The following is a 25,649-nucleotide window of genomic DNA, read 5'->3' on the forward strand; positions in this document are numbered from 1 at the left end:
TTCTGATCAACTCTTAACTCAATCCCTGCTTCCCACAGAAATTTGTCAAATGGCTACTAAGTTCTGATAGTGAATAGTGCCCAAAAATTGTATGAACTATAAAACTGATACACAGCTAAAGAAGTCAAAATTACATTTTAGTATTTTTGAACAAGCTGATAAAATTTTAAATTTTCAACCAATATTCTAGTTACAGACATTTTACATCTTTCATTGAAATGATGAATGTTACCTCTTTTGATTCCTGGAAAAAATTAAAAGATATGGTTTATTGATAGGAACAGCTTCAACACAGTATCATTTACCGAGATCAGATTTACGCACTATGTATCAGGTGCCAGGTGAAATACATTCACGCAACAGAAATGGACGTGTTTGAGGCTCTTTTACATTACACATGAAAAATCGAAACACTTACTTTTTTTAAAAAGGAATATTTAATTCCAAAATATTGCATGTGTTGCATCCAGATTTCCATTAAGTACTATCTGTTGTATAAATAAATAATTCAATTTACTGGAGAAATACCACTATAAACAACACTCAATCATGTGGCACATCTATGCGTACAGTCAGTCACAGTTAGTTTGAACAGTTCCGAATTAATACTGTATCTAATGTGTCTGTCAAAATTTTAAATTAATAGGGACCACCAACACAAGGAAATAACAACAAACTTCAGCATTAAACAATATAGTGCTTACATATATACAACAAAGTGAAATACCAGTAAAGTTAAATATAGGAGAAAAAAGTTTTATCTGCAAAAATATATATATGTATATATAATGTTTACATTATTCAACAAACACGACCACAATATACATGCTAAAAACAGGCTTCATTTGACTTGAGAGTTCTGTACATGTCTCACATAGCAGTCACGTTACTACAAACAACTTATTGTCACAACAATAAAAGAATGCAGGTCTAGTCCTGAGTTCACAGGACAGATAAATCTGCAAAATTACATATTATATGAATAAAAGTTTTGATAATTACATGTTAAAATACTCAGAAAGAAACACAAAATTATTTGTAAGTTCCTAACAATAGTACACATGAAAATAAAGATATTAATGATTTACAACATATCATCTAGATACCTTATAACTACAAATTTTGAAATATGAGAGCCATTTGTCATTTAGTAGATTAATTTATGTATGCAACAAAATTTAACCATAGACAGTAACAAAAATGCTTAGTTACTTCCAAAACTATGTTTTGTCTATTAGCTATACTACTGTAAAATCAACAGCAGATTGGATCAGATTATTTATCTCTTTTTTTGTGACATCGTTGTCGTTGTTGCCATCATCACCACCACCACCACCAACACTAATTCAATCTTACTCTATTGTATATGCACACTTTCTTTGTATCCACATCATCAATGGTCCTGGTTAAAATAATCTTACATTTCAGTCATGTTAGATTACTAACATCAGAGGTTAAAAAAGAAACTAATATTACAAAATAAAATATTACGTTTCCCAATCATTAAAAGATACTTTGATGTAGCTGTAAAAAAAAACGCCTTGACCTGAAATGTTACAGCATTGGAAAACTGGACAGTATAAATAGTGAACAATACTGGAAAGGAACTGCCTAGAACTATCATAAAGTTACAAACCAGTTGCTACCATATCGGGGCCAAGGGCCTTGGCTAAAAATGTTAAAATTCAAGGTAATAAGAAAAATGATCAAGTAGTGAACAATGATAACACAAAAGACACAAGAGAAATATATTTTGTTCAGTAGTATCATCAAGCACACGATCTACCTATACGAAAAGACAAACATACAGGGAAAAATATCTATTTATCAGGTTATGGGAGAGCAATATTCACTAACAAAATTTTATAGGAATGCTGTGATTCCAATCCACAGATTCCTTTGGTTTACAACATTGGGAAAAAGAAAACAAATACATTACATTCACGGAGAAAAGTAATTCTGAAAGCGGCTAGAACTTGTCACAAATAGAATGTATAATAGAGAAAAGGGAAACAAAACAACAGAAACAATAAGGGAAAGAATTTTTTGGACATATATACACAATGAATGACAACAGGCTGAAAAACAAATACTCAAGTCCACCCATCAAGTCCGGTGCCCTATATCCAGCCAATGCAGAGTCGGGACTGGTATGACGATTCCTCAATTTCATGGAGAACCGTATCTATATATAGGCTATTATTACAATGAGATCACCTCTCTGAAAGGCATTTCAAAGCTTTTGCCAGTTCCTCCCTGGGGCAGAGTCTGTGTGTCAAATGTGACATCATTTTGCACAGTATTTGCATACTGTGCAACTGAGGTAGAACCTGGATACCAATCTGATAATTACCTAAGTGGATGTGGAAAATTACCTAAAACCATACCAGGCTGTCTGTAAACCTGTTATCAATCCCCAAGGCTGATTCAGTCCACAGCCTGCAGGCCACTCTGTGTCCTGGGAGCGGATGCTTTAATGCATTTGGCTATCCGGGTGGGTCAAAACAAATATGCAAAACAAGAAATGAACAAGCTAGATCTGAAAAGTTGAAAAATATTTAGAAACACACAACATAACAAACAGAAAGAGATTATTAGAAGAAAAGTGTTGAATTTAGAAGGCTTCCAAGGCAGAAACGGTGAGAGAACAAGTACGATGTGCCCGAAGAATGAAAAAAGAAACATGGCAAAAGACAAACCATAATACCTTAGCAAAAGAAAAGAGCAATTGAGAAAGAACTGGAATGGTCACACGATCACTAGCTGGCTGAAAAAGAACAAAGACAAGGAAAAGAAATATTCTGTCCTTGATAAGGAATAGATGAAAGGGTTGGAGGAAGTATTACCATTTAATTATCAAAGAATGAAGTCACACAAAACAACTTTAAAACAGAAAGCACAAGAATAAGAATTATTGAGCACATGACTTATCCATGCAAAAATATACAGTGTTTGTCCTTGCAGACCAAGTCTCTTGGTTCTTCCAACATCCTATTGAGAGTTACTTTGAGGAGAATGGGTACTAAATGCAAGAAGTAGAAAGCATTACTACAACTCAAACAAGTATCTCAGTCACAGAATACAGAAGTGGAAGTAATGCATAGACATGGCCAAATTATTACAGTACAACATACTACATTTATAATTTTATGCAGGGTAATAATACTTCAAGCATAATATTTGGTCTTGTTTTGTAGCAATATTACGAAACACGATATTGCATTTTCTACAGACTTTTTTGGTTCATATTGTGACTGTAATGAAAACTATGATGTAATTTCCAAGCTCAAAAAATGTAAAATCCACGATGTAAACATGACAATTTGTGAAAAGGACTATCCTTTTCATAATATTGACTTAATTTCAAAGCTGAATTGTTTTCATTAGTGATTCACTTTAACAGTATCGTTTGCTGTTAATTGGATAAGCTTAGGTATTGCTGCTAATTGAAAGCAAAAATTGTTATTTATTGTTGGAACTATACATTCTGCAAGTAAATAAGACATTTTTTGTGCACTGAGCTCATTGTATTGATGCCAGTTTTGAGGAAGTGAAATATTTTGAGGTTACGGGGAGAAAAGTATACCTTTTGCCAAGGAAAACAGACATTCAGGACGAAATTTTCCTTCTTTGGTGGAGTGTGCGCTGTTATGAAACATTCAAGATAGGCATTGCCTGAGAGATACTTGCTGTAAAGCATTCTCACCAAGAGAGAGCTTCAACACTGAAAACAACACAGCAGTCTGCACGTAGAATTAAAATATGTGAAGAAAGGGTGAAACAAAATGCCAACAGTGGATTGGAGACTATGGACAAATGAAGAAGCTGTCCCCAAGACACTTCCGCAAATTAATTTGTCGGTAAAAATCTGTGGGCCTACTATATCAAAATTAAGTACGAGGTTACTACAGTATAATATCGGCCAAAACTGTGAAAAAGGTGAAGAGGCATATGTTTACTGGTGGAATGAAAAACACAATCTCACAGGAAAGTGAAGACCTCACATGCGTTGGCTGTGAAGCAGTTACAGTGAGTCAAGACTATCCACAATTGGTAAACTAAAGACTGAGTTATTGCATGGAAATTTTTATTACAATTATTTACTTTAAAATTTTGAACTTCTTTTCAGTCCACTGCCAATGCACAAATTTTAAACCAGCACACAGAGAACAGAAATTTCGAATCATAGAAGAGCAGTCTGTATGAAAAGTAATAAATAAGCTTTTCTGTTATTGAATATTTTAGCTATTTTCGAAGTTCGCGGGAAAGATATGCAACATTATTAAGTTTGCTTCTCAAAATCAAATTCCAGTCATCTTCAAAATGTATCACATTAAATGACATTTAGTATTTCAGTCAAAAGTTTTGTACCTTTGGTGTAAATAATCTTATGTAGTGAATCCTGGCAGCAGCATATTATGTGGCCCGTAATTGAATTGTCAAGTTCACACCGCATTAGAACAGAGAACATGAGATGATCATTGTTCCACTTACACAGCATCCAACAGATATCAAGAAGATGGTGGTATCATGGGCTTACAATAAAAATTCGTTAAGTCCAAAAATGTGAGAAGTGGGTTATTAATTTTAATAATTAAGGGTTCTCTACTTACTGGGAAAATAAATTAAGTCCCCATTTTTGGAATTAAGTTTCTATCATTTTGTTGACTGTGGGAAATAAGTTGTGAGTGCACTTAATTTTTGTCTGTACATTTCAATACACAATTTCTTAGCTATTTATACATGCAGAAAGATTTTAATCTATAAGTGATAATGTGGATGATCAATATAGCAGTGGTCTTTGCTGTTCATTACAATAGGATTATGACTAGAAGGAAGAAATGTGTAGCTAGCTTTGAAGAAAAATTCTAAAGTAAATACTGGCAAGCAGTGCATATAGTCAACACAAAATAAACAATTACTTTGATATTTGTAGGCTATAATTTGTAAATTAAATAGTACACTTTGGAAAATTGCTTTGAGATCTACCAAGGGCTGTGAAAACAGCACCACCAGAAGGAACAAATTATGAGAACGTGGGACAAATGGAATTGCAGGTATATAAAATAAATTGTTTTATGCTTGGTATCCAGCCATAAATGCTAACACTGACAGATGTTTTATTAAAGGTTGTGAACAACATCAAAAATAATTACCACTTTTTCAGGAAGGTTTCATTGGCCACAAGTGAACATGACACTACGATGGAGATAATGATTTTGGAACCAATTTTTCAGATGTAGTTCTTTACTACCATTTTATTTCTGAGGATTCCAAAGGTAATTCTTTTCTTGCAGTAACTTCAGAGCACCCTAATTCTAAAATAGATCCTTTATTACTAAATTAATTCAACAACTTGCCAATTATTTTTGTTACAAATGATAGTTCAGAGCCAAAGTGTCCGTCCAATGGCTGAATGGTCAGCGTGACGGACTGCCGTCCTAAGGAGTCCAGGTTCGATTCCTGGCTGGGTCGGGGATTTTCTCAGCTCAGGGACTGGGTGTTGTGTTGTCTTCATCATCATTTCATCCCCATCCAGTGCGCAGGTCCCCCAATGTGGCATCGAATGTAATAAGACCTGCACCAAGGCGAGCGGACCTGCCCCATAAGGGGCCTCCTGGCCAATGACGCCAAACGCTCATTTCCAATGCCAAAGTGAGTAAAATCAATTTGTCATTCAAAAGCAAAAATTAATGAAGAATATGCAGCATGCAGGGAACCAAGTAGACAGACAAAACATAGTCCCAGCAAATGGATCCACTACATAGAGAAGAAAAAGAAAAGGATTACCACACAAAATGAAAAATTCACAGCATAAGTTGAAAGTCCAATCTTGTAAACTGACATATGGCCAGGGGAGCACTGTGCTGACCACATGCTCTTTCATATTCACATCCAGTGATGCCTGTGGGCTGACGATGACATGGCGGCCTGTCGGCACCATTGGGCCTTCACGGTCTGTTCAGGCAGTGTTTAGTGTTTTGTAAGGTAAAAATCACCAAGGCTGTAAATGATGTACAGATTTAAGTGTACGCATCCCCCCCAAATAAAGCTGAGAGTAGATATGTTCCACCTACTGGAAGTTGCTCAAATACAAAATGAATACTTCACAGCGGTATCAGCAGCATATCCAAAAAGCAGAAAGCCTTGCAAGGACAATTTCATGTCTTGTAAGGATTCCAGAAAACGTTTCTTTCAGGAGAGAGAAGAAAAAGTATGGAGTTTGCCATGCAGTTTTCCTGAAATTACTTTGTATCAGCAGCAAAGTTATTCTGGTGGCAGTCAATCACAAATCTAATCATAGCACTTTCGAGAGTGAGGATATGGTAGGAAAACACACCGCCAAACCAAAAAAAAGCCCGAAGTGATTGAAGGAGTAAAGCGAGACAGTGAGAGTTCTCCTGTTGTGGAATTGCATTACTGAAGGAAATCGATAAAACATTTCTGCCTGGATAGGACACTTCTTATTACAAAAAATCTACCATTAGCACAAGGAGAGATGTGAAGTACAGTAAGCACACAGCTACACAAATCATATATAGAAGAATTTTTGGTTACGAATACAATATGTCAATTTATAAACCAAAGAAAGAGCAGTATATTTTGTGTCACAAACATCAACATGCTCTTACGATGAGAAGATATTACTGAAGTATCAATAACATGCATGTCAGTAACGAAAAGATTGCATTGCAGCCAAAACGGTAGACAAGGAAAAATGTGTCAGGGACCATGGTTTTATGTCTACTACTTTTGACTTACAGCTGGTTTTGCATATACAGTCTGACAGTGAGAGACCACTATGCTGAAAACTTAGTTTAGAAATTGGTATTGGTTTGTTCAATTGTCTTTCATCTCTCCCTGAACATGTTACAGAGGTCTCATTGTTTTCTGATAATGTGGGAGTCAAAACAGCAAATAACAAATATTAGCTGATCTTCTATACGTAGTACAAATTACACACCTTTAGAGTGTAGAAGACAAGTTTTTAGAAAGTGGCCACACGTACATAGACGTGGATTCAAGGCACAGCACAATTTATAATGCCAACTGTTCTGTACTTGTCTATAGTACTCAGAGGGCTGGCAATATTTTAAATTGCCCAATCAAAGAGGCTTTGCAATTAGAAAATTCAGGGACTGTAGCATTCAGATGCCAGTCTTCAGGAGGTATCAAATATAGTGGCAAAAAATGAGACAGGTGATACGAACTGGCTCAAAGTGAAATCTTCTAGGTGCACAAAGGAAGTTCCTTGGCTGCTGCAATAAAAGCACAAGCAATCTAGTGAATACCAACAAATCTGAATTCACTGAAAGGGATGGCCGCCTATTGTCCAAAGCAACTTACACCCACATACTCAAACCCATTGCCAATACGCACGGCAAAAAAAGAATGACCTCCTACAACTATGTTGAGCCAGTTTTGTTCCCGGGGAGCAACATGGCTTGTACAACAGCTACTAACATCTAATGACTGAACTGACAAAGATTCCAAATCTACTGTGGAGGGCAGAGCAAGCAATGATTCTAAATATGACTGTTAGAAACTCATTGGTGATGGTTTACTTGTCACACTGGAGAGTAATACTTGTACTACCTAATAAAAAGAGAATAAACACAAATCTACATGTGTCAAAAACACTCAAAATTCAAAACTGATTAATCTCAAAAGTACTTTTTTTGGACTCAATATATTTTCCTTGTAAGCCCATAGAGATGGTTCAATTCTGCAATAGTAACTATGCTATCTGCTGTCTGAACAACAGCAGTCACAGCTTTCTGGCATAGAAAGGAAAGGAAATAGTGTGTGAATAACTAGCCAGGCTAGCTCTTCATTGCACAATTACAATGGAGCACCATAGACTTTGTGACAGAGTCAGGTGCTTTGCTGCTATCACCTTGAATCAGATGCAATCCAAGTGTTTACATTATACTAATTTTTTTTGTCCATGTTGGTATTATTATAGTGTTTAACAAAGGTAATATCCCATTTAAATATCTCAAATCATCAACACATGAGCCATTTCAAATAATCACTAAATTTTGGTGGGAGTTCATACATACTTCACATAAAACTCCACCAGCTATAAAAATAGCTTACACCAACAATGAAAATACAAGAAGTGGATAGTGCTAAGATTTGGGGCTACAGAAAGATCACAACCATATAGAAAATCCACATCCTAGAATTAATGAGGCTGCATTTATAGTATGCCTGATGACTGACCTAGGTGACACAGAAATGAAGAACTTAGCTTATTCTGCTGTTTTAAGTCACTAATATGTTGAATCTTCTTTGGGAAAACTCAACTTCCAGTGAAATACTTTCAGAATACAAAAGAGTGTAATAAGAATTATATCTGGCAAAGTTGTAGAACATCACGCAGAGACCTCTTCAAGAACATTTGGTAGTCTGACAACAGTTCAACAGTACACAGCTTCATTATTGGCCATTGTCATTAGTATTACTTTCCATTTCTCAAGAAATAGTGAAAAGTATGAACATCAAATGAGTACAAAGTCTAAGTACTTAGCATTAATCCAAGGCAGAGATGAACATGGGTACACAGATATCCAATAACCTACCATAGCACAACATCTCTCTGTTGGGATCCTACTTCCACATCACAGATATTCTTAAAATTAACACACTGGGTTATAAAATCATTAACATTAGCACTGTTTATGTTACAATCTTCCATAATGCTAAGTGATTTCATCTACTGCACAGAAATGAAAGGTGCATTAACCGTTTTCCATGTTCTAGAGATCACTCACCATGTGATCCATGAAATACAATTGATGTTATGTAACAGGCCTTTACAACAGGTGCATAACGTGTTTTACGTTTATCTTCTGACAAGCATTTTTACTTTTAATGGTTCTTCTGTACTGCTTAGCTAAACTTTCTGCCTTAAAATGTAATCCTGTCAACGGAAAATTCTATTCAAAAAACTAATAAATATGAGACAGAAATGTTGGCCATTATTTTCCTTCTGGAGGCGACATCTTTAGTACTTCCAACACTAAAAAGATAAGATACTGTCATCACATCTACTTCTATAAATGTCTATCAGCAGTATTAAACATCAATTCTGTCTTATAATCATCATCCCATTTTTAAAATATTTTTATTAACTTCTTTCACCCCTCTTGTATCTAATATTTTGGTATCATATATGTCTTGCACAATTGATTCTTAACACTTTTCTCTAGATGTAAATTTCTCAGTTTTACTTAATTCGTTGTCCAGTTTTCACTCTTATCTACAACGTACTACTGTTTTTAACAAATAATTTCAGTAACTATAGTGGACAAGGTTGTCAAACACTCGGGGCCGCATACCCCTCTCTAGCTCTCAAGGAAAGGAAAAAATATAGTGAAGTCAGGTGTCTTTCTTCCAAGAAAATGATTTAACAGGGTGAGAACTGGAACTTATTTTGTGTTTACTTGCAAAGCTGTCATTCACCTTCCAAAATATTAAAAATATTCCATATTCCCAGGTCTAGTCCCCCCTTCCCCTTTCCCAACCAACAAACTCTTGTACAAGCACCCTTTGTATGGGGCAGTCAAGTCAAAATGAGATAGTTGGGAAAAAAAGTAAATAAATTATTTATTATTTCAAAAGTAGTTGTCATAACTGTTAATACATTTATCTCACTGTGAGACATGACGATCAATGCCATTATGGGAAGATGTTTGTGGCTGCTAACAGAACCTTGATTTATACCCAGGTGTGTGTGTCTTAAGGGCTTCCCAGCGAAACTTCCGCAGCACAGTCAAAACAATCCTGGCAACAAAGACCTCTCTCAATGTGATTTCCATATTTCTGAGGCCCTGTAGAAATGCATTCGGACTGTCGATTTGCTTTTGGCAAAGAGGTGCGTGCCTGTGCACAATGGTGGTTCCACAGGCAACTGCAAACATTTTTCCATGAAGGTGCAGTCTGTCTTGTCTCTCAGTGGGATAAATGGCAATTACTTTTTCTATTTCTCATTTTCATTAGACTGCCTCCTTACATTACTTAATCTCACACATCCCACAAAATAAACGACCAGACAGCAATATAGTGACACAGAGGCTGGTAGACCAAACTGGGCTGGCTCACTTGCTTACCCCTTTTTCAGATTTCAAACTGCAGTTTGTTTCCACATGTAGTGTCACAAAAAAAATTGATAAAAAGTTATAATAGTAATATGCACCACATTTTTAAAACTTCTATATGTTACGTGCAGTACATTTCTTTTAACAGCACAAGTTAGAACTACATATGGAAATACACAACATATCCTACATTAATACTGCTTATCTATTTTTTGTTGGCCACAGCTCATTTGTCCAGAATATCAAACAATTCTACTTACTCTCTCTTTCAACAAATACAAATTTAGAAATTTCCAGTGAATCAAAAATTCACTTTTCTGAAGTATGGCATTCTCTTTGTTATAATTTAATATTAAGTAAATATCAAAGGATCTCTAACTGGTATATAAACAAGTTGAGAAGCTAACTACATTTTTCAGAAAACATGCTGCAATTGACCACAACACTGAAAATGGCTCTCACATGAATTAACATCAACTGTCACATGGGTTAGACCTGCTATAAACAGTTTTGAAAAGGCAATACAGTTTTAAGAGGCAGGTACAGGATTTATCCTGTTTCTTATGTCAACTTTTAGTTGACTACTTATTAAACCATATTATTTTAGTACAAAATTCAGTCTAAAACTTCCATACAAATTAGTTTCTCTTGTAAAGATCACAGGTTTATTAGCAATGGTATCAAATCTTCAGAGATTTTATGGTTAGCTAAATACTGACAACCTCTTTAAAACAAATTTGTGCAAAAAATGACTAGAGTCTGAAGGCAAAACTATAATATTAAGTATTCAATTGGTTCTGGTTTGGGGCACGATTTGTGTAGTTTGAAGACTGATTTTCAACAGACTCTAGGTATGCAAGTCTTCTCCTCCTCAATTCTTCTGGATCCACCATACCATCTGCCGCCTGACATTCGTTACTGTCACAGCCTGAAAGTATAGACTTAATTAATAAAAAAATTTTACTGCAGAAACAGCTACGCAAAGAAGCATGTTCAATTAATGAGACCTTAAGGTGGAGCTGACCATCTTCAATAAACATATAATGCACGCTGAAGTAGAGCTCTATACCAATCCAACATAACTAACAACTATACATTAATTTACTATGTACATATTTTGTCACCTGGACTCCCTAGTTTGAAGGAGGAGGGGTGAACAAATAGAGTGCTCAAGCTATCCATGTACCGTGTTGGGAAGTGGGTAATGTTGCCAACATCTATTTTCTTAAAGGAAAGAAAAAAAAATTCATTACATGGTACCAGAGACCTTATCGGGCATTTGAAATAACTTCTCTGGTCAATATAAAGCTGCACCTCTGCACGCATACCACTGTGGTACATGTGATACAAGTCTGAACATTTGAAGGTGCAGCAAAAGTCCCACCTCAGTTACCAGCAGCTTCCTCGAGAGAGACGATGGAAGGGGAAGGGAGGAGATGTAAAACATGGCGAAATGAACGATTTACTCCAAGTTATCAGTATGTTCCTTGGTCATGGGGCGACCTATTATAGTACGTACAATGATGATTCTAGAAACTTAGTGCATTTAATTTAGTCTGCAAAGAAACATTGATGTTATTAAGTGCAATACGTTGATTATTTTGTGAAATGTGTACCTGTTACAGTATCAGTAGTGTGTGTGAAAGTAGTTGTCCACACTTTTAATAGAAAGAAGGTTACCAAAGGTGTAGGGTTTACTACTGTTTATGTCTGACAAAAAATCCCAGCACTACTTTCACTTTTAGAATTGCTGCAGTGTAAGGCCAAGCCAGTCACAGTATGCCCTACAAAGCTGGTATATAAGATTGCAAGGTCATACAAACTTAGCCAGTTCTGCAAAGATAACCAACAGATGAATGTCCTCGGGAAATGATTACAGGGAGGAATTTAACACTTTCAATGAGGAAACTCACATTCGCTCTTTTCAGTAGCAAATCTGGTAACTGTCATCGGCAGTTGCTATGACCAGAGACCGTTAACTAATAGGCAATGATTAAAGTTACAAGGACAAGGTCTATTAATCAATGCTGTCTCTGTTACCTCCTTTCAGCAAGCCCCCACAATTACTGGAATCACCTCCTTGAACACCATCTATCTCTTACCCTAACAACCTGATTTTACCTTTCAAATTCTCCCCAGAGGAAACCTGATTTTTCTGAACACTACCCTGGTCTCAACCTTTCTCACCTCCTTGGATCAGATTGTAGCCACAAAAAAAAAAAAAAAAAAAAAAAAAAAAAGGGTTGGATTTCGATGGAGCAACATCAGTAGATTCACTGCATGCAGGGAGGGGGGAAGCTCCATATCAGTAACATTCATAATTTTGCTCGTGACAAGCACCACTGTTATCTTAACTGTAGTGCCACATAGATCCCAACCTTACCCACCTTCCACCTGCAGGCTTATACTACCAGTGTCAGCACTCATGAGGATGAATACTAAAATAAAAAGTCTGAAAAATAAGCTATCAGAAAATAACATCAAAATTAGCGAAGACCCAATATTGAAACTGGTTAAACACCAACAACAAAAGTGTGTGTGTGTGTGTGTGTGTGTGTGTGTGTGTGTGTGTGTGTGTGTGTGTGTGTGGAGGGGGGGAATCTGTCTGTAGTTACACCTCTCATTTCGTAAAATCAAACAGTACTACTTGTTAACTACTGGCATTAACAAAGAACCATATGATTATGTGCAATTCAATACTTAACAAGAAATCATCACTGCTTCAGAACGATACCAGAACCTTAATGTCAGCAAAGTTTGTTCAGTTTTCTCTATAACAGTAAGTGAAAACTGAATGTTGTAAGTATTTTTAGTGTGCAACTATAATATATAATTCCTGCTTGCATGAGATGGAATAGTCCACACATATTTTAACAAAGAACTCCACTAGTGTGAGGTTGCAAAATGCCAATGATGTTTACAGCATTTGAAACTTCACATATTGTCTACCACGCAACCATAATATTGGCTGCTAATGGAAACAGGGCAGGCCTGGAGGTATCCAGTGGTAAGCACAGCATCAGGCTATGGAGCATAGTCAACGAGTAACTCACAACAGTGCTAGTGGTGTTGATATGAAGCAGAGCAATGGCAACAAAAGAGAAAGAAAACAGTACATTATTTCTAAAACAACAGTTGTTGAAATTGACATTTCATCAGAAAGAATTCCAAGGAATTTCACAGAGTGAGAAAGAAGTGACAAAAGAAATATTAATGTTTCTTCCAGAGGAGTCAGTGGAATGTATGGTGTCTTATACACCAATTGTTGGACATAGTACATGCGGAGTACAATGATGAGGATATGTTCGATGTAGTTCATCATCACTGTCTGACAGGGAGCCACAAATCCATCTCCAGTGAAATGTAATGAAGGAGAATCATCATCCAAGGAGCGGGTACTAAACATAATTACGTAAATGGAAGATCATCCGAAGAACAGTAAAAAAACACAATTATGAAGAGATTTCAAATAAGTCCACAGCAATGTGACTTTGTAGTGCGTAAGAAAAGCTACAGATATTTAAGGGAGGACAAAACGCACTTGGTACAAAAGCTGATGTTTGCGTGTTTCAAGGATGCTCTATACAATTTACAGGACATGCACAATTATGAGCTACAATGTGAAGCACATCAAATTGTGTGTGACATACATTATGGTGATTTCAAGGGAAACAGTGCTACAGAATTGGAAGAAATTTTTTACAAAGCATCAACTTGACGATGCACAGCAAACTGTGGAATTGGCCCAAGAATTTGTAAATGAGATAAGCAAACTTATCCCATCATTCTATGAGGAATTGATCTTCAACTCCAACCAATCAGGATCTGAAGAGGGAATGCGTATGAGGGGAACACTGTAAATTAGAGGTACCAGAGAGTTATATCAAGATCAATTAACACATTCCTCAATGTATTCATAGACAATTACATCGACTTTTATCCTGGGTGGAAAATTGGCTGGAAAGTTATTTATTAAGCTGTGAGAAGTTGGAGGTACTCTGCCCCCTACAATTCTTTCTCATGTGCATGATCCTGCGAGGGAAATGGGGAATATTTATGTAACAGCAAGAAAGAGTGGGAAAATTGGCATAAGGGAACAACAACTATGAAAAGAGAACTGCTTTTGCCCAATAGCTGGTCACTGTAACTAGCTTTTGCTCGATTCCTGCATTTTGTATACAAATCCTACTCCTTTAGAGCAAACTATCTCTTCTGAAAAGTGTATGGCGTTGCAATTCATACCATTTGGAACCACTGGACAAATTCAGCCTCTGGATGTTTGTTTTTTCTGTTCCTATAAAACATTATCATACTACCTGCATTTATGTCTTAAATGATACTTGGTTTCATGATAAGCTCCATGACAGACTGTTTCACATTCGATTGCGTGCCATGATATTTCATCAGTTCTCATCACCCATTACACCAATTTGATTCTGTTCGCATTCTTTAAGAGTGGATACCTAGATGAATGCCCTGCATGATTTGCAACTCCCAAGGAGTTTTCCTTTGATGTTGATGGTGCGAACCTTTGTGATCACTGTAGCACGTCATTTTTCATTCTGAGTTCACATGTTGACAATGTCCATTTTGTGAAGTGTAATGCGTACATCCCATAGAAAGTTGATCTCTGCACCTCCTGGACACTCATTTTCAGCTGCCCTCTAGATGTACATGATGAGTCATTAGCACTATTATTTTTCCTGTCATAATTGTTAACACAACACTTTCAAATGAGCCTTCATAAAGATTGAACTTGCCAATTTAAAACAAATTATTTTGTATTTTTCCAAACAAAGGGACTGTACTCAACAATATACTATCTCATGCACTGTGTAACACCTCACTATCTGACTTTAAATCCTACTTTTGTTATTGTAATAATGAAATTTTTTTATTTCTGCTAAAATTTGCTTGTTTAAGTTCTAATAGCTTATCATGAGTGGAATCATGCTAATACTCAAATGTATTACATAAATTTAGAGGTGCCACTCACATTCCAGACTCATTTGAAGAGCTCTCTGCAACTCGTGCTCATCATCACCTTCAGTGTCATTTATCTTCGTCTGAAGACTAAGGCTAAGAGCTTTCTGAAGCTGCAGTTCTTCATCCTGGCTGATAGTGCGAGGTATTGGTGGTGCTCCATCAGCTGTGTCTGTGGTAAGACTTAACTGCAAGGCTCTATGAAACTGTGCATCACCCTGTAACATGAACGATAAAGATCAAATCAAGTACAACATACATCAGAAGTTGACATGTAAATTTATTCATTTATTTTAGTTTAGGTTTCAACATTAAGATCATTATATGAGTCACACAAAACAATCAAGCTTCTCATTGCATTAACTGAATAATGATTAAACACAATCAACAATTAAAGTACTAGTAAAATGGAACTGTTAAAAATTTAATTTCAAGTAATGAAAATCAGCTGGATTTGGGGACGACGAAATTCATGGAATACTAGTAGGAGCCTCAGGTATGATTTGGAAAACTCGAGGAAGATGGAAATTAGATTCCTGAAGACGATAAATGGAAAATATGTCAATGTGAGTTAGAAATATACAGTCTTTCATTAATTGTATCCAATTCTTGCAGAAGCTAGTTGAAAACATAGCCAGCAAAGTAACACACATTTTTCAAGAAAGTAAACAATGACATGTACCCCACATACAGATCATTTCTATGTTCCACTAAATGGATGCAGCTGTTGTTTCAAGCAAGTGTATGCTGCCAACAAGAAGTCCCATGATATTTAGTATTGTGAAAGTTCTGGAGGAATTCCGAACTTATTTAATGACTCCTATATTAACACAGTAGATGGTACCTGTAGCAAGACATTGGACTGAATGCATCTTTTGTACTTTAAGTGTGTTGCTCCAAAATTAGACAGCATTGACCTCTAAAAGAAGCCTAAGGTGGCAGTGTTTCCAACTGATTCTTACAATAACAATGTAAGTGATTCTGTTCTTATGATAGCATCCCAGTTATTCTCAATTCCAGAAATCTGAAGTTGTCTACTTTTTTGGCAGAAATCTGCAGAAGTAATGTATCAGCTCCAACAGAAGAGTATCAAATTCACATGGACAGTGGGGGGGATCACTGTTGCAGCTTCCCTTGACCTGGTACCAGTGAAAGACGTGCCTGCAGCGGTGCACCCAATTGCAACACTGGACACAAGAGCAGCATCACATTGTCTGCTCAGATGAGTCCCAGTTCTGAATACAGTGTCACGGAGGATGTATGTGTGTTTGTGTGGAGGCTCTAAGGAGGACAAATGCTGCGAGATTGTTTTTTTCATCATCATACGGCCCCAGTAACTACTGCAATGGTATAGAATATCATTGGGTGTACAACAGTGTCACCTCCTACTTTTGGACACAACCATTAAACAGGAAGCTTCATCTTGTCATTAAAAGCTCTGTGATGTCACCTTTGAACCAAAAATGCAAGGTTGTATGCTGCCCTTGCTGTTCTGACCTTAATACCAAGGGCATTAGACAGTTCCCCTGGCCAGCACATTCTCAAGATATGTAACACAAAATAACTGCCAAGAACCTGGCATGCCACCATGGCAACAACCACTACATGTAATAAACTTTGGCATCAAGTTAAGTGGCATGGAATGATGTACCTGCTTGTCATCCAAACTCAGTCTAATGCAATGTCTGACCATGTTAAAGCTGTTATTGCTGCCAGAGGAGGCAGTTCTGTGTACGTAACTTCATTCCCTGTCCTCTCCCACAAACTAAATTGTATATTCTTCCAACTACACTGTACAAACACAAAGTAAAATTTCACATTTGCTATCATTGCTGGTTTGCAATATGAATATCCAGATGCATATTTCATGATGTAAAAATTAATTAAATTGTTGCATCTTTTTTAATAACCTGTGCAACAGTGGGCGCTTTCAAACATTGTTTTCTCTTAAAAACAGCACATTGGCCATATAACAGGCAATGCCATCAAAAAACTGATCACTGTTGGTAATGATATGGATGAAGTACCCTCCCAGAAGCCAGATTGCCAATGTTTCTTCCTTTCTCAAACTAACACACAAGAAGGTGACCCTGAGATTACGAACAATATGGGTACACTGTAATTTTTAAATCAGGTTTGTGATGAAACAATGTTACTCATTTTGATTAAACCATTTCACAGCAATGGCATCCATAGGCCCCTAGAGCTGGAGCAGGCAACAGGGCACCCCTCCAACCAATGATACTAATTTGCACTATATCACAGAAAGGAGTAAAAACCCCAGTGATGGGTAAAATGCAAAATTGAATCACCCACTTTGGCATCATCTGCTAGCACCAGAAGTCGCACATCAGCAGGTTTAAGGCTCCAATGTAAGGTGGCAGATTGGGGCAGTACAGTAAGACGTGGGCCACTGTCAGACAGGTATCACATGAACAGTCTGAAGGGTTCTCAGATCGGATGATGGGGCTGTGGGTCAGCCAAGTGTGACCACTGTGAAGCCGACAACATACAGTGGACAGTAGATTTCCCTGCAAGAAGCTGAATGGAAGACTGCCAGTCATGGTCTCCTTTATGGTTCACAGTTTATTTGGAGAAACCAAGGCACACGAACCTCCATTCCAAGTCTCCAACAATTGTCAGCTTACAATCAGCTCAAGGTCCGGTTCTGGTACCCCCTCCTCCAAAGTCGGCATCCTGGTAGCCAATCTGACCAACAAGTCAGCGTTTTCATTCCCTTGATCCCAATGTGAACAGGAGTCCATACAAAGACAACCAACCATCCAGGGTGGTGGACGTCATACACGAGATCCTGGATAGTCACAAGCAATGGGTGTCGAGGATAGCACTGACTGACAGCCTGAAGATTACTCAAGAGGTCACTGGCGATTAAGAATGACACACCAGTGCAAGAATGAAGGTGGCTGATGGCTCGAGCAATGCCACCAACTCTGCAATGAATACAATGCATCCATTCGGCATGAAGTGTAGTTCACTGCACCTTGCATGTGTGTAGGCAAAACCAGTTAGCCCATCAACCATAGAGCCATCAGTGTATACCACATCTGAGCCTGGAAGTATGTCAAGGACATCCAGAAACAGGTAACGAAAAACTGCAGGCTCTGTAGTCTTTTGGCCCAAAGGAGAGGTCAAGGCAGATCTGAGGACAGAGTACACATCATGATGACACATGCAGTTTCACGCTGACAAGAAGTGACAGTGAGAACAATTGAGTTCAGAGCAGAGACTCTGTATGCAAACTACGATCATGGCTCCGAATCTTGGCATCTGTTGCAGGAAGTAGATCTCCCTACCAGGAAAAAGGACACAGTGGTTCCGTTAGTTGATTTGGAGATTAAAAGAACTAAAGTGCAAGGGTATCAGTCCCTTTTTCCTTAGTCACAGACATCTCCAAGAGAAACCATACCCAAAAAGAATCCTTTCGCCTGAAACCTGGGGAAGGAACAAATTGCATAAAGTATGTGCGCGCCCACACTGAAGTAGGAAATGAGAGTATCAAGCCAAAATTAAAAACTTTAACTAAAAGCGAAAAAAAGCAGTAGAAAGTGTTAAAACAATGTAGTAGATGGCCTTGGCTAGCTGATCACAAGAATACAAAAGGATGAGCCAGCCACTATGCAACACACTAAGATCTCCAGCCTAAAAGCACACGGCAAGGAAAACAAAGATGGTGAAAAGACAAACACTAAGTTGAACAGGCAGCATCAGAGGGAGTGAGGAAAAGCAAAAAATGCAGGGAGCATGAGGACCTGGGAGACAAGGCCAGGAGACCAATGTTAGTGTGAGTGATAAAAATCCCCCTCTCGAATAAAACTTAAAACTAGGTCACACGTTAAGGCACTGTCACCTATAACTGAAGAGAACATGTCAGGGATATTAAAAGTCCACCTGAGGGTGGCTAGATTGGGACAGTCCGACAAGATGTGGACTATTGTCAATCAAGAACTGCAGCAAGACTGGGATGGATCCTTGCAATGGAAGAGATGACCATGAGTCAGCCAAGTACGCCAGATGCGGAGCCAGCAAAGGATAATGGAGTCCCTGCGAGTGGCTCAGATGCATGACCTCCAAACATTTGTGTCCTTTATAGCACATAAGTTATTTAGCATAGTGAGGGTGTGCCATTCAGTATTCTAGATACCTAAAACTTTAACAGAGTAATACTGATCGTAGATCAGTTTCTGGTGTGCTGATCTCCAGAGCTGGTTTACTGGTAACCTTTTTGGCCAGCTTGTTAAGTTCATTTTCCATGTTTCCGACATGACCTGGAGCCCAGATCCTGTTCGAGGGCATAAATAGGAAACTGGACAGTAATTACCAAAGGATGGTGAGAGTAGCACTGCTCAAGAGCTTGTAGGCTGCTTAAGCGAGTCCCTACAGATGAGGAAGGACTCACCAGTGCAAGAGCATATATGCTCAAGATTGAGATAGACGGCAACCAAATGCAAGGGAAACACTGCAGTCACCCAGCAAGGAGTGCTGTTCAGTATGTCCAGCGTGAGCATAAGCAAAGCCATCATTGTAGACTATTTCTCAGCCCTGGAAGGCTCCAAGAATAGAGAAAAATTGGTGGCAGAAGGCCTCTTTTGGGCCTTGTGACACATCCAAGCAAAGCTGTGGCCAAGGTATGGACCAGGGAGGTGTAGGCAGATTGACCGAGAGAACTCTAGGTGAGAAAGAAGGGACCAAACATCAACTGCCAGCTTCATCCCTCACCTGGGCTGCTGTTGTGGATGGTGGATTACCTTGTTTGGGAAGACCAGGCCATAATTTGGAGGCTCAGATGAACTACGAACATGTACGGCATCATTAACAAGCAGTTGTTGTCACCTAATCCACAATGGAAGGATCCCAACCTCCACGAGTAGGCTATTTACAGGGCTTGTTCAGAAAGCTTCTGTCACAAGCTCAACCCCACAGTGGTTTATTGGATCCAGTATCCACAATGTTGAGGGTGATGCCAAACTGTAAGCCAGACATCCATAATCAAGGTGGGACTGTATCAGAACTTTACAGAGCTGCAGAAGAGTAGAATGATCTGCATCACAGCTAGTGTTCCTCAGGCAGTGGAGAGTGTTAAGAGGCTGCCAGCACTTTTCCTAAGCTGACAAAGATGGGGAAGCCAAGTCCTAAAAAGCAATAAGTCTCAACTAGGTTAAGTAGTTGGTCATCAAGGTAAAGTTCTGGATGTGGGTGGACAGTAAGACTACACAAGTGCATGACAAGTTTTGGCAGCTGAAAACAGAAAGCCATGGGTGAGGGCCCATGACTGCACCTCAGACGGCGTTCAGCAACACCAATACTAGAGAGGCAAAAGTGAATGAAAAAATCATCAGTATATAGGGAAGGTGATACTGAAGACACCACAGCTGATGCTAGACCATTAATGGCCACTAAAAAGAGAGGAACATTCAATACAGATCCCTGTGGAATCCCATTCTCTTGGATATGGGGTGACCTGCGGAAAGCACCAACTCTGAAGCCAGACAGTGCAGAACAACAAAAAATTCTGTATGAAGATCAGGAGCAGGCCCAAGAGACCCCACTTGTGTAATGTAGTGAGAATTTGATGACTTCAAGTTATGACAAAAACCTCCTTTAAGTAAAAAATGACAGCACTAAGGTGTATGCCGGGAAAAGGCTGTACAGACAGCAGACACTAGGTATACCAAATTATCATTGGTGGAACAGACTTGGCAGAAACCACCCTGGGACGGAGCCAGAAGTCTCAAAGACTCACAGAGCCAACACAGTCACAAACAACTTACACAAAACATTTGTGAGACTACTGGGGCGGTAGCTGTCCATCTCCAGGGTGTTCTTACCAGGTTTCAGCACTGAGACAATGACACTTTCATACCATTGCGGTGGGAACTCTTCCTTGCTCCAGTGCAGTTGAAGATGGCAAGGATGTGTCACTGGTAATCCACTGAGAGATGCTTAAGCATTTTATAGTGAATACGGTCTGGCCGTCGACCTGTGTAGAGACAATGGGCAAGGGCACTGAGGAATTCCTACTGACTGAATGGAGCACTGTATGGCTCAAGTTGACGTGTAGTAAAAGAGAAGCACTTTCGTTCCCCTTCTGTTGTTGGATATGAAAGGCAGGTTGATAATTCTCAGATGTACAAGTTCGGGCACAATGTGCAGCAAAATGTTTGTTGATTGCGTCTGGGTCAGTATAGATAGCTCCATTCTTGGAAATCCCAGGTACACCTGCGGGAGTCTGGAATCCATAAAGGTGTCTGATCTCCATCCTAATCGGAGAAGGATAGGTATGTGATCCAAAGGTGGAAATGTACAGTTTCCAACACTCCTCCTTCCATCTTCTGATTAACTGGTGGGCACAGACACAGAGGCTTTTGGAGGCAATGAGGTGCTCCACTGATGGGTGCCACACTCATGACATTGGACAGTCTGCCTATGATCTCTAATGGCCTCTGCAATTTCTGGCGATCACCAAGGCTCTAGACAACTGCATCGTGAAAGCATCCCAAGCAGCTTTGGAGAGAGCCGTCTGGGTACATGCTCAGGGGAGTGACACAGTTTACGACCTCTCTATTGCAGCCAGTGGTTGTAGTTCCACCCCACAAATGGTTGTAGGCATTGAAGTCACCCAATATTCAGAAGGGCGGGGGCAGATCAGAAAACAGCGCAGACAACGTGTTTTGGAACGTTTCATCATCAGAGGGAAATGGAATATTCCAGAGATGTCTTCACGTGAACAGCCACAGCCATGAGAGTCGTGCTGAGTGGCACATATTTGCTATAGACACAGTTCCACAGTCCAGAACGTATATGCAACCACCACCTAATGTTCCTTCATAGCCAGTTCAATTCTTCAAGTAGCTCGACAACCATTGAGGGTTGAAGAGTAGGGGCCCGCATTGCTGGCAAACAAGTTTCTAGAGGGCAATGTAAAAAACAAAACAAAAAAAAGCAGATGAATAGCACTAAAGGTGCTGTAGCACAGCCGAGTGACAGACAAAGAAACTACATGTCCACTGGAGGATCACACTATCGGTATCTATAGGGGCATGAAGGGACCAAGGAGGCAAGTCATGAATCAGTGCTGCCTGCTGCCACTGTAACTACAGATTTGTTTCCAATCAGGGGCATTCGGGGAAGGGGGTGTCCAGGGCCTTAGAAACCGTAAGGAACACTGCCTCTGACACAGAGGCAGATCATGCAAGTTCTACCAGCAATGAGCCATCAGAATCTCTTCTTGTCCTTAGATCATTGATACACTCCTGCGAGGGCTTATCTGCCCCAGGTTCAGGGACAGAGGAGGAGCACAAAGTCTTGCGACCTACAAATTGTGGCGCTTTGAGCCATCAGATTAACAGAGCCTTAGGAAGGAAGTATCCCGAGGAAACTCTTCCCCATATAAAGGGTACCAGAGAAAGGTGTTGCTTCTCTGGCTAGAGGTTGGGGGCTGACATCCCCGGCAGATTGAGCATCAATGCTCCCAAAGGAGGTGTGGGGGGAAGCAGGAGGAGGAAGACCCCAACCACCAGAGATGTGGCTGTAGTCAGGCAGCCCCAAGAGCCAGACGTAGAAGACACGGAGGGTGATGACACACTCATCAAAGAGACTCATGCTGTAGCAGTAGCATACATCATTTGCTATATGCGTAGTATGTCGGCAATCTTACTTCTTCTTGCCCTTTTGAAATGTGATGTGGTCAAGGGACTTTTATTCCTGGATTTTCTTGTCACACTTGAAAATGGTGCACTCTGGTGAACAGGGGAATGGCGCTTCCCACAATTGATGGGGGGAAGCACATAAGGAACATTTGTGTGCAACTGATGGCCACAACCTTACAGACAGGGCCGGTACTGCAACACGCATTTGCAGAAGCAGATGAGGAATATATGGCTCGACAACACAGCAACACACCATTACCTTGACCTTGTCATGTAATGAGTAATCTTCAAAGGCCAAGATAAAGGCTCCACTATACACTCTGTTGTCTTTTGATCCCCATTAGACATGACAGACAAAATGGACACCTCGTCGCTCCAAATTAGCACACAACCTGTCAACAGTTCGTATAAGGAAATCTCTGAAAATGGTACCCTGAACCATATTTAGACTTGTGTGTGTGTGTGGTGGGGGGTGGGGGTGGGGGGGGGGGGGGGGGGAGTTATAGTGACAGGGATATCACCCAATTTCTCGCAGGCATGCAGCACTCATGACTGAGCAGGAGAGGCCGTTTTAAGCAGAATGGAAGCACTTTCCTTTTTTGAAATTGCTGCCACTTCCCCAAACTTGTCTTTGAGGTGTTCTACAAGGAACAAAAGCTTTGTAGTCAAAGAGGGAACCCCGTTCATCCTACAATAAACCAAGTATTGGAGGGGGGGGGGTATTTCTCGCCTTGTCTCTGAGCCCTATATTCATCCCATGGTGTAGGCAAGGAAAGAAACATTCTGGGCTCATATCTCTCCCATTCTAATATGTCTTAGCTTCATAAGAGACTACTGGCGCTGTATAGCCACCAGTGGAAGAAAGTTTAACTTGCTTCATGTGCAAATCTTTTTCCATAGTACCACCCACTCCAGACGGGGCATCTCCTCGCAGTTACCACCCAGCCACAGGAACAGTTACCTGGCTTACCTGGCAAGTAAACTGTTGCCCAAAGTGCCCGTACCCCAGCTCATGCACCAACACTGCAAATCCCTATGTGATCAAGGGGCTACCACCCCTGTGCAGGTACATGATGGTAGTGCTGGCTCAAACTTTTCTCCCATGAGGCTTAGGAAGTCTCTTCAGCATACCCTTGTAAAAAAAGATACCATGCTGAAGCTTATCACAAGGTGGTATTGAGTCAGTCAGAAATTCTGGAAGTGTTGGATTCTGAATTCTGTATATGGTGCTGGCATTTGCCCACAATGGGGCTGAGCATCACTGTTGTGTGTTTTGCTAATTCATATGTTGGTGCACCAGTGTGAGTAACAATTAGATAGAATGGCATTCCATCTTGCAGTGGTTTAACTGCAAAGTGTTTGTATCTAGCGTTTTATCTGCAGGTGGTCAACTGCCATGCCCTGTTGGCTTGAGCCTACTAATGCCGAGCATCTCAACAGAAGGACAAGGCAGACTGAAACAAGAAGGTGCGCCTTTCGCCCTCCCTTGTCTTTCTGCTGAGAGGACCAAATCTCACAATCTTTGGTGAAGATCACTGATCATTTCAGAGGTCAGTGAGAGGATGCAGTACACTCAACACAGACTTAAGAGGACCACAAAAGAACTCTTCTCGCTTCATCTTCAGTTGGTGTCTACACTCTCCTGACTTGTGGGTGTGGATAGGTTCAGTTACCTGGTCTCAAGCCAACAGGGCATGACAGTTGGCCTTCTGTAGTTGAACTACTAAACACTAAAGCCTTATAGCTAAACTATAGCAAGTGGAACCTCAGTGAACTGTCATCAAATGTACGGAGAAAATAATTGATGATTATACCTTATCTGTACTAAAAAAAAAAAAAAAAAGTGAATCTAACACTAACACTGATGACTCTACTAGCGGCAGAGCTCATCAGTTCAGTGGAAATTTAACCTGAAACATGCCATTCACTTACCAAGACTATACAATCAAAGATAAACATCTCTAAGGGAGAGAGGAAAGCACTTAAGTTGCTCCAATAAGGTTGTGAGATAGACTTCCTCCCACATGACAAAGAGAATTGTACAGTTCTAATACCACATCAAGTACAGAAGAAAAGAATGTATAATCTACTAAAAGATGATACCTGCAGGAGAACTGAAGACGATCCTACCAACCAAGTGATGAGAGAGACCATTCAGCTTCCCCACCACACACGCACACTCAGAGAAGAAGATTGTGAAGAAACTTTGTCCAAGCAGCTGGGCCCCATGCACTATACGAACTACCTAAAGTCCATGAGGAACAAATGCTGCTTCCTCCAGTTGTTAGCAATGTTGGCACACCAACACATGAATTAGCAAAATATCTGATAAGGATGTTTAACTCCTTTGTGGGCAAATTCCAGCACCAGATACAGAATTTTGTGTATTTCATCCAAACATCCAGAAGAACATTTAACTGAGCCAAGAACACTTTACTGTGAGCCTTGACGTCTTATCTCTCTTTACAAAGGCACCCCTAAATGACTCATTAAGCCTCATATGAGGAAAGTCTGGGCCAGTGCTAACGAAATTGTTTGAATCTCTGCTTAAGTCAACTTATTTTCTGTTTGATGGAAATCATCATGACTAAATAGATAAGGCAGCGATGGACTACCTGTTACCATACACTGACACATTTTTACTTTCACATAATTCCTACTACCATGCCCTGTCATAATTAGAAGGTGTCCTAAAAACTTCATTGCACAGAGCACATGTCTGACTGACAGTCTAGCAATGTAACTGCAACACTTACATGCCGTATTCTGCTTGAAGTTAATGGCAGCCGTCAGATACAACATCCCTTAGATAAACGTAGCCAAGTGCACAGCCAGGTGAGGAGGAAGAGAATCCTGTTTGCAATGGTAAATATCCAATATGCCAGGAACACATCAG

At 39.5% G+C, this 25,649-nt stretch overlaps 1 protein-coding gene across 2 annotated transcripts in view; it reads right to left on the minus strand.

Annotated features, from left to right (window-relative positions):
- Window positions 1-418: 418 nt before the first annotated feature.
- LOC126267278 (ataxin-3-like) overlaps window positions 419-25,649 on the minus strand; it is a 129,478-nt gene continuing 104,247 nt past the window's right edge. For both annotated transcript variants that reach the window (XM_049972347.1, XM_049972346.1), the window contains exons 6-7: window positions 15,100-15,304; window positions 419-11,031 (exon numbers count right to left, since the gene is read on the minus strand). In XM_049972347.1, the coding sequence (XP_049828304.1) occupies window positions 10,883-11,031; window positions 15,100-15,304 (354 nt within the window). In that variant the 3' untranslated portion in view covers window positions 419-10,882. The remainder of the gene's footprint in view (window positions 11,032-15,099; window positions 15,305-25,649) is intronic.

This window comes from Schistocerca gregaria, chromosome 4 (assembly GCF_023897955.1).
Source record: "Schistocerca gregaria isolate iqSchGreg1 chromosome 4, iqSchGreg1.2, whole genome shotgun sequence".
NCBI lineage: Eukaryota > Metazoa > Arthropoda > Insecta > Orthoptera > Acrididae > Schistocerca > Schistocerca gregaria.